At 32.9% G+C, this 13,011-nt stretch overlaps 2 protein-coding genes across 2 annotated transcripts in view; both read right to left on the bottom strand.

Annotated features, from left to right (window-relative positions):
• LOC147071480 (cell adhesion molecule Dscam2-like) overlaps positions 1 to 11,113 on the bottom strand; it is a 49,445-nt gene extending 38,332 nt beyond the window's left edge. The window contains exons 1-4 of the mRNA XM_085947958.1: positions 11,074 to 11,113; positions 9,798 to 9,945; positions 3,025 to 3,176; positions 434 to 524 (exon numbers count right to left, since the gene is read on the bottom strand). Of these exons, the coding sequence (XP_085804084.1) occupies positions 434 to 524; positions 3,025 to 3,176; positions 9,798 to 9,945; positions 11,074 to 11,113 (431 nt within the window). The remainder of the gene's footprint in view (positions 1 to 433; positions 525 to 3,024; positions 3,177 to 9,797; positions 9,946 to 11,073) is intronic.
• LOC147071479 (putative phospholipase B-like 2) overlaps positions 1 to 13,011 on the bottom strand; it is a 157,346-nt gene that overhangs the window by 69,469 nt on the left and 74,866 nt on the right. The window lies entirely within an intron of this gene.

Genomic DNA, 13,011 nt, shown 5'->3' with positions numbered 1-13,011 from the left:
ATGGAATTAGTTAGTCACATGGAAAGCGCAGACACAACCTTTACATGACGTGGCCGGTGACTGCCACAAGTTGCATGTATAATACGTTTTGTCCACGTGCCCGCCGTTCCATGTCATTGCCAGACACGACGTGGCAGTTGCCGGTAGATTATATTATGTAGGTATGCATATATATATGGGTGATATTCGGGAACTCATGATAATGGTGTTAATGCAATCAATATACCTACAAGGGAATATTATAAGATGATATTTGTAAAAGAGATAGCTACATCTTGCTGTGCTTTTCTGTAATTGGTACAGTTTTCAAGTGATGCGATGGATTTTATTCTGTATAAAATATATATTTTTCAAACATGCATGTTTGTAGGTGCTCCAAATTTTATATTGTATACAAATAAAACTGTTTATAATACTGAGAAAGTTTGGTTACCTTATTGGATATCCGTAGTAAGGGCACAATATTGCAATTTCTTTTCCGGTAACACCTCTGAATGTGTTGGTAGATCTAATATAAGGATTACCTGAAATATAAACATAACATTAATATATCGATATAGAGAATAGCAATTATGTGTTTAAATCACATTTCGATGGCTTAGAGTTAAAATATTGTATCTCCATAAATCATAATATTGAGAAAACTGCAATTGAAAGTTTGCAAACCTTGGAAAATTAGATTTTGTGATATAAAAATAGGTATATATCTTTGAAATGGTAGGTTTAGAAGATGCAATATTTTAACACATAAAAATATAGGTTATATTTGGTACATTTCAGTACTTAACTCATTTTCGACCAAAACTGGAGATACAATATTTTAGCTCTTAACCATCAATTTAATATTAGACTTTCATTATGGTTTTCGTTTAGGCGATAATTAGCCATATTTACAGAAGTACTTGAATTTTCAAGATTTTTGATCTTCAATATTATTTTAATAAAAACAAAAAAAAAAATGTAATCCTTTTTTATAATATTATATGTACCTATAACATAAAAAGGGAACAAACTAAAAATAAATAATAAATCACGGTGAGACTGTATCGTATCGGGTTCGCCGCGTCGAAATGAATGTTACAAAAATTACATCTGTGTAAGTGTAGGCTTAAATACCTACAACCTTAGGCCACGTGATAGTATGACAGTGGTTTTGACATTTTGTGTGTTTTTTTATGCTTGATTGTGTTGGTGACATTAGTGTAATCTGTGTTTACCTATTAGCACCCATAGCTACATGTCCGTCTAGTTAAGCAAGCCGGCAGTCAATTTATAATACACACCTACAAAGAGATGTCGTTGGCAAATTATATAATTTTTATAAAATATAAAATAATGAAGTTATTATTTAAAAACCTATGCTATAGATCTACCATCATAAATTGGCATTTCAGCGAGGGCGCTAGTATGACATTGAGAATATTAACATAACTAACAAAAAAATGGTAATTTATAATTTTTTATTGGTAGTAGATTTCTGTACAAATATTATGCAATCCATAATTCGAGAAACATGTTGTAAAATTAAATGGCATTTGTAACAAATTTATCCTCGATAGACAATTTTAGTTTCAAATTCGACCGGCTGCTAACTTACGATGGTAGATCTTTAATTGGCAATTAAAAAATATTTTTCCTAAGAAGGTATGCTTGAAATAATTGACTAGTATGGAGTCTACGCCACTACCCACCATTAAGCAATAATAACAGACAATAATAATTATAATGGTACTGTTCGGTTAAAGCGGATACAGCGGAAAACGCATTTTGAAAATAGCCGATAAACTGGATTATTTGTTAGGTTAACCTAATCAAACCTAACCTAACCTAACCCAACCTAATCTAACCTAAACTAACCCAAACTAACAAATAATCCAGTTTATCGGCTATTTTCAAAATGCATTTTCCGCTGTATCCGCTTTAACCGAACAGTACCATTATAATATTACAAAACCAATGTTGTAGTGTAGGCTGAAAAACCTACAACCTCGGGTCACGTGATAGTATGACACTGATTCTGAGATTGTGTGTGTGTTTTTTTACAATACGTGTGTAGTATGTGTTGTGTACGCATTGACGTCCCTAGACAAAACGCCGCCTTAAGCAGCGCCAAAATGCCGCCCCATTCTTATACAGTATTTTTTATCATCCTTTCATGACTTCAATATCTAAGAAATGTGTTGAATGGAATTGCATACATTACTAACAAAATATATACCTACCACTATTACGTCTTATTTAATGTATAATATTGCGTGTCCACGATTTCAGATACATTTAAATATACACCTGACAACTTTCAAAATTCACGAACGACTGGCAAAAATATTTTGATAAATTAATTAGGTCAGTATGTACCTACCTATAATTCAAATATAATTCGCAAATATGCACGTGTCATTGATAGTCATCAAGGATGTGACGTCCAAGGGCAACGGAAGTAAACTAGACATCGCGAACCCGGCATAAAAATTCAGGTCTGGTAAACCTTTTATGTTAATTAATACATTTTGTTTCCAACCAGTGAGCTCAATCTGTTTATGGAAAGATATTTCCGATATTACTAAGTTTAGATAGGTACCTATTTCTATATCGATTTGCCGCCCCCAAGCGATGCTCAATCTGCCTACCCACACGGGACGTCACTGTGTATACGTACAAATAGCTACATGTCCGTCTAGTTAAGCAAGCCGGCAGTTAATTTATAACACACAACTACCGACAGATGTCGTTGGCAAATTATATCATTTTAGTAAAATAATATAATGAAATTATTGTTTAAATATGCTAATAGGTAATTAACATTTATTTTTCTTAGCTTTAAATATTTGCCTAGTATGGAGTCTACGCCAATAGACAATACTTATTATAATATTACAAAAACAATGCTGTAGATACCAATTGGATTAATCTCAATAATTGTCCATAATAAGATGACTGTCAAACCCAGTTCGATTACAAATTATTCTCATCACAGTCAAGTCGTTTTCTCAAGAAATATGAAAAAAAGTTGAAACTACCCACCGTAAACGTTAAGTCTTGCAGAATGTGTAGTTGTTCCCTTCAAATTAGTGGCTCTGCATTCGTATAGTCCACCATCCTCAACTCTGACCCCACTTATGTTCAAATGGGAGACCGAAAATCCGCTGTGATCAGTGAATTGTCCCATTGAATATCTGTAATAAATTTATTAGAATATTTATCACACACATTAAAAATGAACACAAAAATATATTTCAGGATCAGAAAATAATCTAGGTAGAGATCGCGCAACCAGAGTTGAGGCGGCCGAATACTCACACAGACGCATTCAAAAAAGGAACAGACTGTAAAAGAATACTATATTCTTCAGAAATTCACCAATACACACAATCTTTCGTATCTGTGTTGCATCAACTCTGGTTGCGCGATCTAAACTTCTTCTCTTGGTAACGTCACTGTCAAACATTTACACCAAACTATTGAGTGCAATGTTAAAATCAGTGTCTTACAAGTAGTCAACGAGATAGTTACTAGTGGCGTCATCTTCATGAACATTCAATCCACTGTTAGATGAAGGCCTCCCCTAACTCTCTTCACTCTTCTCGGTCCCTAGTTCTTTGCTACCAAGTACACCCACCGTACTTTATAAGCTATTGCTATTTCATCTGGTTAGCGACCTCTATCACATCGCATACTCTTGTCTGCTTCCTTAGCCACTGGTTTCTTTGTGATCTTTACGCTTTTTGCCTAACATGCACCTTTCCATGTTACGTTGCGCTACTCGTAATTAGTGGTTTATCCGCCATTAACGCTTTCGCTGCTGAAGACTTAATGAGATTTTAATTGCCCCCTTTAAAATGCACGTTAATTACATCGATCGGCCGCCTGGTCATTACGCACCGTGTGCGTCTTCCGCGTCCAAAGTATTAATTAAAAAAGTACGCAAATCAACTGGGTAATTCAAAATTCAGTTAACGGCCCACATGCCCAACGTAGGTCAAAATGAAGTTTTATGGTATTTTCAGAGCATGATCCTGAACATTCCTTAAACGTTGTGGATAATCTGTTTATAAAATTTTGAAGCCTTATTATTCTTTATATTTATTTTAAACATTTGATGACTGCATAAAGTATTTTTATTACATAAAATAGTATTCTTTTAAACCTCTCGATCCAATGTTTTAGAATATAGTCATATTTCAGTACATCCATGTGCAGTGGTGTTAACATTTTTAAGATTTATTAATTTTTAAACGCATTTATACAACCATTAGTAAAATAATTTATGTTCACATTATTATAGTGAAATATTTACGATAAAAAATTATATTGATAATCTCTGTGATCCCAAATTTAACAAGAATTAGGCATTGTATTATTAAAAAAATGGGCACGATAAACACATTTGAAGATAATTCTAAAGAGACTAATTATAAGCTATGTCTTTGACCATTCAAATGTGATAAAAACATCCTACGAATAATGATTTTTTTATAATAATTATTGACCTAAGAATAAGGTAGTTTTTTTTGAAATACGCCATTTCTATTGGCATTTCCCAGTGGTTAAGCTACATCATACGGCCGTAGCCTTACATTGACAAACGATAAATGAACTAGGGAGTAAGATCATGTTAACGCGCGTGTTTAAACATGTACCTAACCGAAAAAAGCGATTTTTTTTAATGATGTCTTGAAAAAATAGAGATTTATAATATTATCTTATCAATCAAAATTCGTAGGTACTAGCATTAATTTTCAATTGTATGACATGTATATAATATTATTAGAAGTGAAACAATAAAAAATATACTTTTCCAAATTTTCTTCTCGTAAAAACAATGTTAGTATTTTGTAGTGAATAGATGCGCTGGTATATTTTTCTAAATAACTTAACTAAATAAAAACTGTGGATTTTTGAATTTTTTGTTTCATTTTAGGGGACCATAAATTTATAAAACACTTATGTTTTTGGTTGTTTAATCCGTATTATTTAATGAAATGGTAACTGGACACGGGTGAACTAATACTTATATGTAGTTCAGGTAAAAGTTTTATATTACGTAATAGGCGCATTTTTTGTTACTGCCCCTGGCGCTAAAACACGTTGCTATGCCCCTGCCTCACTCACTTTCTCACTATACTCACTTTCTTCCTATTTATACTTTTTCCTGACATGTTGTGAATATCTTAAACGTATATTTTATAATTTTCGCTCATGAAAATAAACAAAGTTGAATAAGAATAATATCCGTTGGCACAAAAAATACCTGTTTTGATTTTATAATTTGAAAAGTAATTTACGTAGGTAGGTAGGTGTATATTGTACCTACCTAATTATTTGCTTTCAAAGTACTTTTCTGTTTAAAAATAAACCTTCAGATTATTTAAATACTGAAAAAAAATATTCATTGAAAAAGTCAAGTAGTGTTAAAAAAAAAAATGCTGAAAATACAAAATATTAAAGAATAAAATCAACCGACGTTTGGCATTTGGCATTTAAACCGTTGTTTGCTTCCAAATATTTTGTTACTCGGTTTGTTAACTCTGTTATTCTGTTTGAATATTTTTTTTTTACTGATGTTGCTGAAAATTTTCCGGATTATTAAAAGACTGCTAACAACCAATTAAAATTAGTTCTAATTTGGTAATAACGGCCGCGGAACACAACGAGTTTTGCTTCACAATAAATAAGCCGATAATAATTACTCTAAGAATATCACAGTATATTGTATATTCCAGTTATTATAATAATATATCTAGGTATATTGTTGATATCACCCGAGGTCCACTTTGGGGTATTTGTAAATTTTGCAGCGTCGTATCGAGAGCAGGCTATAATCTTGATTTCAGTATGCGGATACAGAGGACACTTAATATCAACGAGGCTAGCTGAGCCAGTCCAACACTTTTCTTTTCTTTATAAATTATTTCTTTAAGCACCACGGTGCATGGTTGTTACATCAGTCCCGTGCGGCTCCGAATCGGGATAGAAGAATGAGCACGTAAAATATTTTCTTTCAGACACGTATTAAGCGTCATGGAAGGCGGTCCTGCATATCCACGGCTGTATATACATGACGTGAGGAGATAGGGAACCTAAAATGATATCTAGGTATGTTACGATTTACGGTTAAGTACATAATACATTGTACGTATTGCATTTCACCGTAGCACAGTTCACCGTAGGCTGTCTTAAAAATGACGCCTTTCTCATGGAGCAATTTTATATGATTCAATAAGAACATTAACTCAGACGGACGTTTCGCGGAGTAATATTTTAATTGTAAATAGTCCCGAATTGTGCAATAATTGATGTTTGGCTATCGAATTTTAAGGTCAATCAAAAACAAAATAGCTCATCAATATAGTTAAATATAGAATTTATACGGCTGAATTAAATAATTTTTGAAAACGTCGCCGGTAAAGATGGATTTGACTGATTACATTCATTTAAAAACTGCGAGCACGTGTTCCTGAAATTTATTGTTTTTGTGTTAAATATAAAATTAGTGGTAATTGTTTTTAGATATTTTAATAGAACATATTATGATTAACTATGCTGTTTTTAAATTTGGTAGCCGTAGTAAATAGTATTATTGGTAGATAATAATAAAATCAATATTCTACTGTGCGTTATACGCAAGAAACACGGCTTCATTATGCCGAACAATATGCGCTCTCTATATATCATTACTCTGAGGTTAAATATTATTAACTACTATAGTAAAGTTATAAAAACGATTAACGCTTTTATATATTTCGTTATTTTGATGCAAACTTTTGGTGTTTTGTTTAGGTTGGGTTATATAATATTATTATATAACATCTGAAAAATGGATAAATAAGCAAAAATAATATAGATATAAAAAATCGCAAAAAGTTAAGAAAAACATATCTATTTTTCGAAAGAATCATAATATTGGTTTATTCATAATGTTTTGTTATGAAAACAAGTGTTTTGGTAACGAGCATACTAGTTTCATTTTTATTTTGATAGAACAGAGAAATCACAAATAATTACAAGATAAAAAGAACTTTTTACATACCACGTTTTTAAATTTTCTGTTGAATCATATAAACTTGACAAATCTATGTTTTAATAATTTAGGACAAATAAGGCAATTGTCAACTAATCATTTTTTTTTGCTATTTTGCAACAAACAAATATAGAATATTGGAATGTCATTTTGATTTCCATAGTAACGCACGTATATATTAATAATTTAGTTACTAGGACCACCCCATTAGCAACCAATAACAGTAGATTGGATTATGGATTTCTTCCGAAATAACTTTTCATACAAAATAGAATTAACTGCAAATGAATTCAATTCTACTTAAAGATGGCTAAAAGTATTAAAAGAATGCATTGGCATCGTGTTCTGATATCTTCCAAAAGTTTCAGATGTCTAGCTAGTCGGGAAGTTAGTTAAAAATCGATTGCAAGATTTGTACTGGATAAAAAACCACCGGACAAACAAGAATACGAGCTAAAGAAAACGTGGTAAAAAAATCATTTCCCTAATCAACATGAGGAAAAAATACGTTAAGTGGGTATGTTATCTAATATGATTTTTTTTTTACTTATAATATTTGAAAACTTTTCTCAGAAAATTTCAAAATCTTTTCTTATTATTATGGTGAAAATAATAATATCTGCTACATTTTACATAAACAGAAAAAAATAATATTAATTAGAGAAACCGTCTTACAAAATTTAAAAGCATTATAAGGTCGACCTTATTTTTTTCATAAATATTAATTTATATGGTAATAAATCGCAATTTTCATTTAAGTATTAAATTTTTTCTGTTGTTTTGAAAATGCTAGGTACTTTCTTTGTATATTAATTTCTTAACGAACAGGTATGTATTTGAATTTTTAACAAAAACATAAATCTAATTTTTTTTTATATTTTCAATAACAGGATTCGAGTAGGATTGCTAACGTAGGTACCAGTGGCGAAGGGTGGAGATAGGTTGTTAAGATTCGACATGCGGTGCACACAAAGCTTTGTCAGTCATACTTTTGTTTTCATTTAACTAAGAATACAATTTTATTTGTAGATGGTGGTGGTTAGTTTTTCAAATTCAATTATTAAACTATACCTAAACGAAACTATAATAGTTTAGGTATACTATGAGCGATCCGATAAAAATGGTGCACACTTCTTAAATCATGCTGATTTTGTAAAATATCTAAAATTATGTATGGTTTAATGCCATACTTTTTGATATTTTCGATGGGTTAAGCAGGATTAAATTGAATTTTAAAAACTTAAATAAACTATCTAGAAAGAAGAAAAAAAATACATTTGTCTGACATAGATTTGTGCAATAGCACCTGTCCTGATTCAGATTTCCCTCTGATTAGCGACGGGAAAAATTTCAAGACAGTCGACAGTTTAAAATACCTGGGTGTACACATCACGAGGGGTGGCATTTCGCAGAGAGACCTCGCTATCCGAATGGGAATGGATATGGCAACATTCAACTCGATGCGTAGTGTCTGGGACTCACGATTGTACCCGGTCAAAACTAAATGCCGCCTATTCGACGCTTGCACTCTGATGGTGCTGCTTCGCGGTATCGAATCGTGGCACCTTATGAAGACTTCAGAGAAACTCTATTCTGAGCTTTGAAAACAGATGTTTGAAACCTTTGATAATGCGTGTATGACTTTTGGAGTATCGAGGAGATAAGAAAACGCACAAAGCAGCCTTTCATCATGCTGGACCTGTCTCGGTCACGTGCTGCGGATGCCAGAATAGAACCTTAACCCGGATTGCCTGTTATTCAAGCCAACCGGATTCCGGCGTCTAATACTATTTATATAGGTAGTGTATACTGTGGAGCTACGGGATGCTGGTGACCTTGAACGATGCAGAAGACTGGCTAGTGATAGGGATTCTTGGAGACGGCGCATGGTGTCCATATGCTCCAACTAAGGGGCGGATATGGCCCAAAAAGAAGACAAAGTTTAGTGTGCTCTATTTATGTCGGATCTTAATAGCCTACCTCTACCCTTCGCCAAATTATACAAAAATGTATATATAAATTTTTAATTAATAATTTTTTATTAAACGAATAATTCACAAGATTTAAGAATGTAACATTCTAACTATTGAACATACATAATTTTGAAAACACTTCTGAGAAAATATATTATAACCTAGGGGCGGCAGGTTATATGAAAGTATGGTGAAGCAGGCTAGTATGGTGAAAAAGTATGGTGAGGCGGTCTGGTAATCAAGTTGCGGCAACATTTCCACCTTAACATTATATTATATGGGTACGTTATAATGACCAAAGTAAATCGTCCGTGATGCCATGAATTTTTTTTACCGCGTCGCTATTTCTCGTAAGTTGTCAGCTATTGTTGGCCTGCTTCATTCAGTTGTATGAGAAAGCCGATTCCTTGCCCCTCTTTTTATTTAATACCTCTATGATTATAACCAATAGAAAAACCTGCAGGAATCGAACCTGCATCTGTCGGGTATCGCGCCTACGCAAATTGACCACACCGCTAAAGGAGTCATACTTAATTATGATTTTTTTTTAACTAATGGCTTTTTAATACTCACTGAAGCACTTTCGAAATTGGTTCACTGAAGTCATAATATATTGATTTCATAGCATTAGTGTGGTTACCTAATTCAGTTTTCTTGTACGCATTTCAACGATATGTGTTGGGTATACTCGTATATACCTAAGTACTGTGCTTAATAATATAGACATTACACAACAGCATACTACACGAACACAGGGGGAAAATTATTTGTTATTATGTTTTTACTGTATATTTCATTCTCACCTTTGAGGCGATGAGGAAAGAAATTGGGTGTCGAGCAGCCAATCGAATCTCGGCGGGGGATCTCCCGACGCTGAACACTTCAGAGATATGTGGGCGCCTGGCTGGACTGCCTGCTCTATGAATGTGTACATCACCTCTGGGGGAGTTCCTGAAAAAAAACAACACATTTTATTAATTGGAATATAGTACTTACAACGTAAAACCCAAGATTAGGGAATCCAATCCCGAGCCAAAATTCTGATCCCGGGATTTCGGGATTACAATTTGACAATCCCGGGATTGGCATTTTTTTCCATTGTTAATATAAAATTTTTATATTTACAAATAACATTGATAAAATCGGTCAAAAATAAATCTAGTATAATTTTATTTAAGACATTTATTGTTAATATTGTATACGTTCAATCTTGGAAATACATAAGTTTAATGGAGTAAATAATATTGTAATATAAATAATAATGTGAATTTAATATGAGATTGCTGTTTTTGAATGGGTTAGCGAGATTTAAAATAGTAAAGAAAATCATGGTGTACCTACTTATGGCCTTTCCGCTTCATAAATCTAATTAGTCAGCCAAATATGAAACTGCCGTAAAACGTGTGAGATCATGTCGGAATTACTTTGTTAATAGTGCTAAGCATTGTTTTTTCCAATCTTTCTCATTTTTATTAATTTATATGAAAAAATAAAATGAATTGACAACTTACACATATATATAAATCAAACTTTATTCAAACTCAGTTTATTTCTAATGTAGTTATTTGTTATTAAAAGTATTTTTTCTGTTATATTTTCGTTTTTATTTTATTTTCCATAAAAATTGATAAAAAAAATCAATCCCGAAAGTTTCAGGATTATGTTTATCAATTCCGGGATTCATAGGTATCGAAAATAGCTCGGGATTCCGGGATTGGAATCCCTACCCAAGATATAGTGAGAGTCCACGGGATGTGTGAGATAATAAGTAGATACGTGGCAGTGAAAGATTAAGCCTTTATATAGCATTAGATATAGAGAGTGGCTGAGATAATGAAAATGCACTCAATGGTTTTTTTCTATTTTCTTTAAAATTTGGTATGGATCTTGGAGTATTTTAACCAAACTTGTAGCTAATTAAATTCAAACTCTGAATTCAAATACTCATTGAAAAATAACATCAATACCTGTCTTATTAGGTGTAAGATTTGGATCAACAATAATGAATTTCTACGTTGTCACTATATTCACCACTGCAAAGTATGTGAAATGAATTTATAATATATATTTTTAATCTACTTTGTTGGAAGTCTACCGTTTTCATCTCCTCATCTGCCATTCTTTAGACATGATTTCCTATTAGAACTTTGTCCTTGTATAAGTACCTATATTAGAAAAAATTCTAGAAAAAAAAAACAGACCAAGTGTGACTCAAACTCTCGTCTTTCACTTTCCAAGTGAGTGCTTTGGCCTCTACGCTATCGATCCGTCTATAATTCATGCGAGTGATTTCTTACATTATTTACGTTTAAACTGAGGTAAGTACTTCATTTTCCACCAATCAAAAGGAAGATCAATTTTATATACTCAGACTTGAAATTCAGTATGTACATAGGTGTTAATGCGATGGAAATAACGTCTAATATAATTTGGGGCGGTTCGGTACTACACATATAATAATAATATGTTCTCTATACAACGTTAATTTAAAAAAATATTAATGTTTGTTAATGATCACACTATCGATCTGAAGTCTACACTAATAGATTCCTCAGTGACAGTTTAAAGATATAATTGAAAATAAACATAGATGTAGTTGAACTACTTTTCTAATCATGAAACTCACTGATGAGGGGCGGACTCCTACTGGTCTACTATAAAATAGACCATATCAGTAGACCTCTTTAGTAAAAGCATTATAATATGAATGCTTATTATCCAATCAACCTCTATGGCAGTGGTTCTTAACCTTGTTGGAGGTACTGACCCCCACCAGTTTCATATGCGCATTCACCGAACCCTCCTTAATTGGAAAAATGAAATATGATTTTTTTCAAATTCAAAACAGGTACTTATATATTTTACTGGTGCACAAAATGAACCGTGCATCAACATCACTGTGTTCAAAGAACAAAACCATTAAAACATGATTTTCACACAAAAACAAAAACATAATGAATATTTACTGCTTCTACGACTTCTGCTGTTGCCTTTCAGAGACCAGTTCAGAAATTCGCGGCTTCACCTTGGCAAGTGCCACTCTCACAGTGTTGCCATATTTTGCTTATGATAATCTGTTTTTCTTACCTTTAATATTTCGTTTTCGCCTATTGATCTCTTTGTGGTTGGATATTTTACAGACGAAAATTTCACCTCGATCATCGTCGTATATTCGAATCATTTTGGTGGATTCAGGATTTTCAATTTCATTTTTTAGCTGCGTATTCCTGAAAGAATAAAAAAAACCGCTTAAAAGTTGGGCTTAGGCCTTGTCCAGATGGCGCGATTTGACTCGTGCGTGAAATCTCGCGCACATTCCAAGTACATGTGACCTCATTGAGCAGTCCACATGCAAGCGCAAGCGATCGACGGACTTTCGACAACGCGGCGTTTTTATGGCCATTCAAAAATGAATTACGACCGTTTAGACAGTTTAGAGCTAGAAACGACAGTTTTATAACCATTTAAAAATAAATTACACCATCTAGGTTGTAGAATGGCAAGAATACATCTTGCCAGTTATCACGACATTTAAAATCTCAAAGGACTTGGTTAGTCTTTCTTCTCGCACTCGCGTTTGTTTTTTATGCCGATTTAAAAATCAGTTACGTCACCTAGCTTGTTTACTGCCAAATGAAACGCGCTGTATGGGCGGAGCACATTTTTGGTACTCGAGCGTAAAGCGCGGTGGGACATAAGCCACCTGGGCAAGGACTTAGTAATAATTGATTTAAGCAAATATATCAATTCGAGTACCTACATGTCAAGTAGGTAGGTACATAATAAAATTGGATTCTTCAAAAATCATAAGATTATAGTAAATGTTCATTGTAAAGAATTGTATCTACTAATTAAAAGAAAACACAATATGTAGTACTTGTTCTACTTAGTTTAATAACAATCAGGACCGGTTTTTTCCGCTTCAGAGGGACATTGTCAACTGTTGACGATGAAGTTAACAAATAAACACTAATTACATATTGTGTTTTATTTTGATCAATGTATTTACACCAAAAA

This window comes from Rhyacophila brunnea, unplaced genomic scaffold (genome assembly GCF_057557595.1).
Source record: "Rhyacophila brunnea isolate RB1 unplaced genomic scaffold, BYU_Rbru_1.0 scaffold_20, whole genome shotgun sequence".
Classification (NCBI taxonomy): domain Eukaryota; kingdom Metazoa; phylum Arthropoda; class Insecta; order Trichoptera; family Rhyacophilidae; genus Rhyacophila; species Rhyacophila brunnea.
This window is presented reverse-complemented; position numbering and strand designations above follow the sequence as displayed.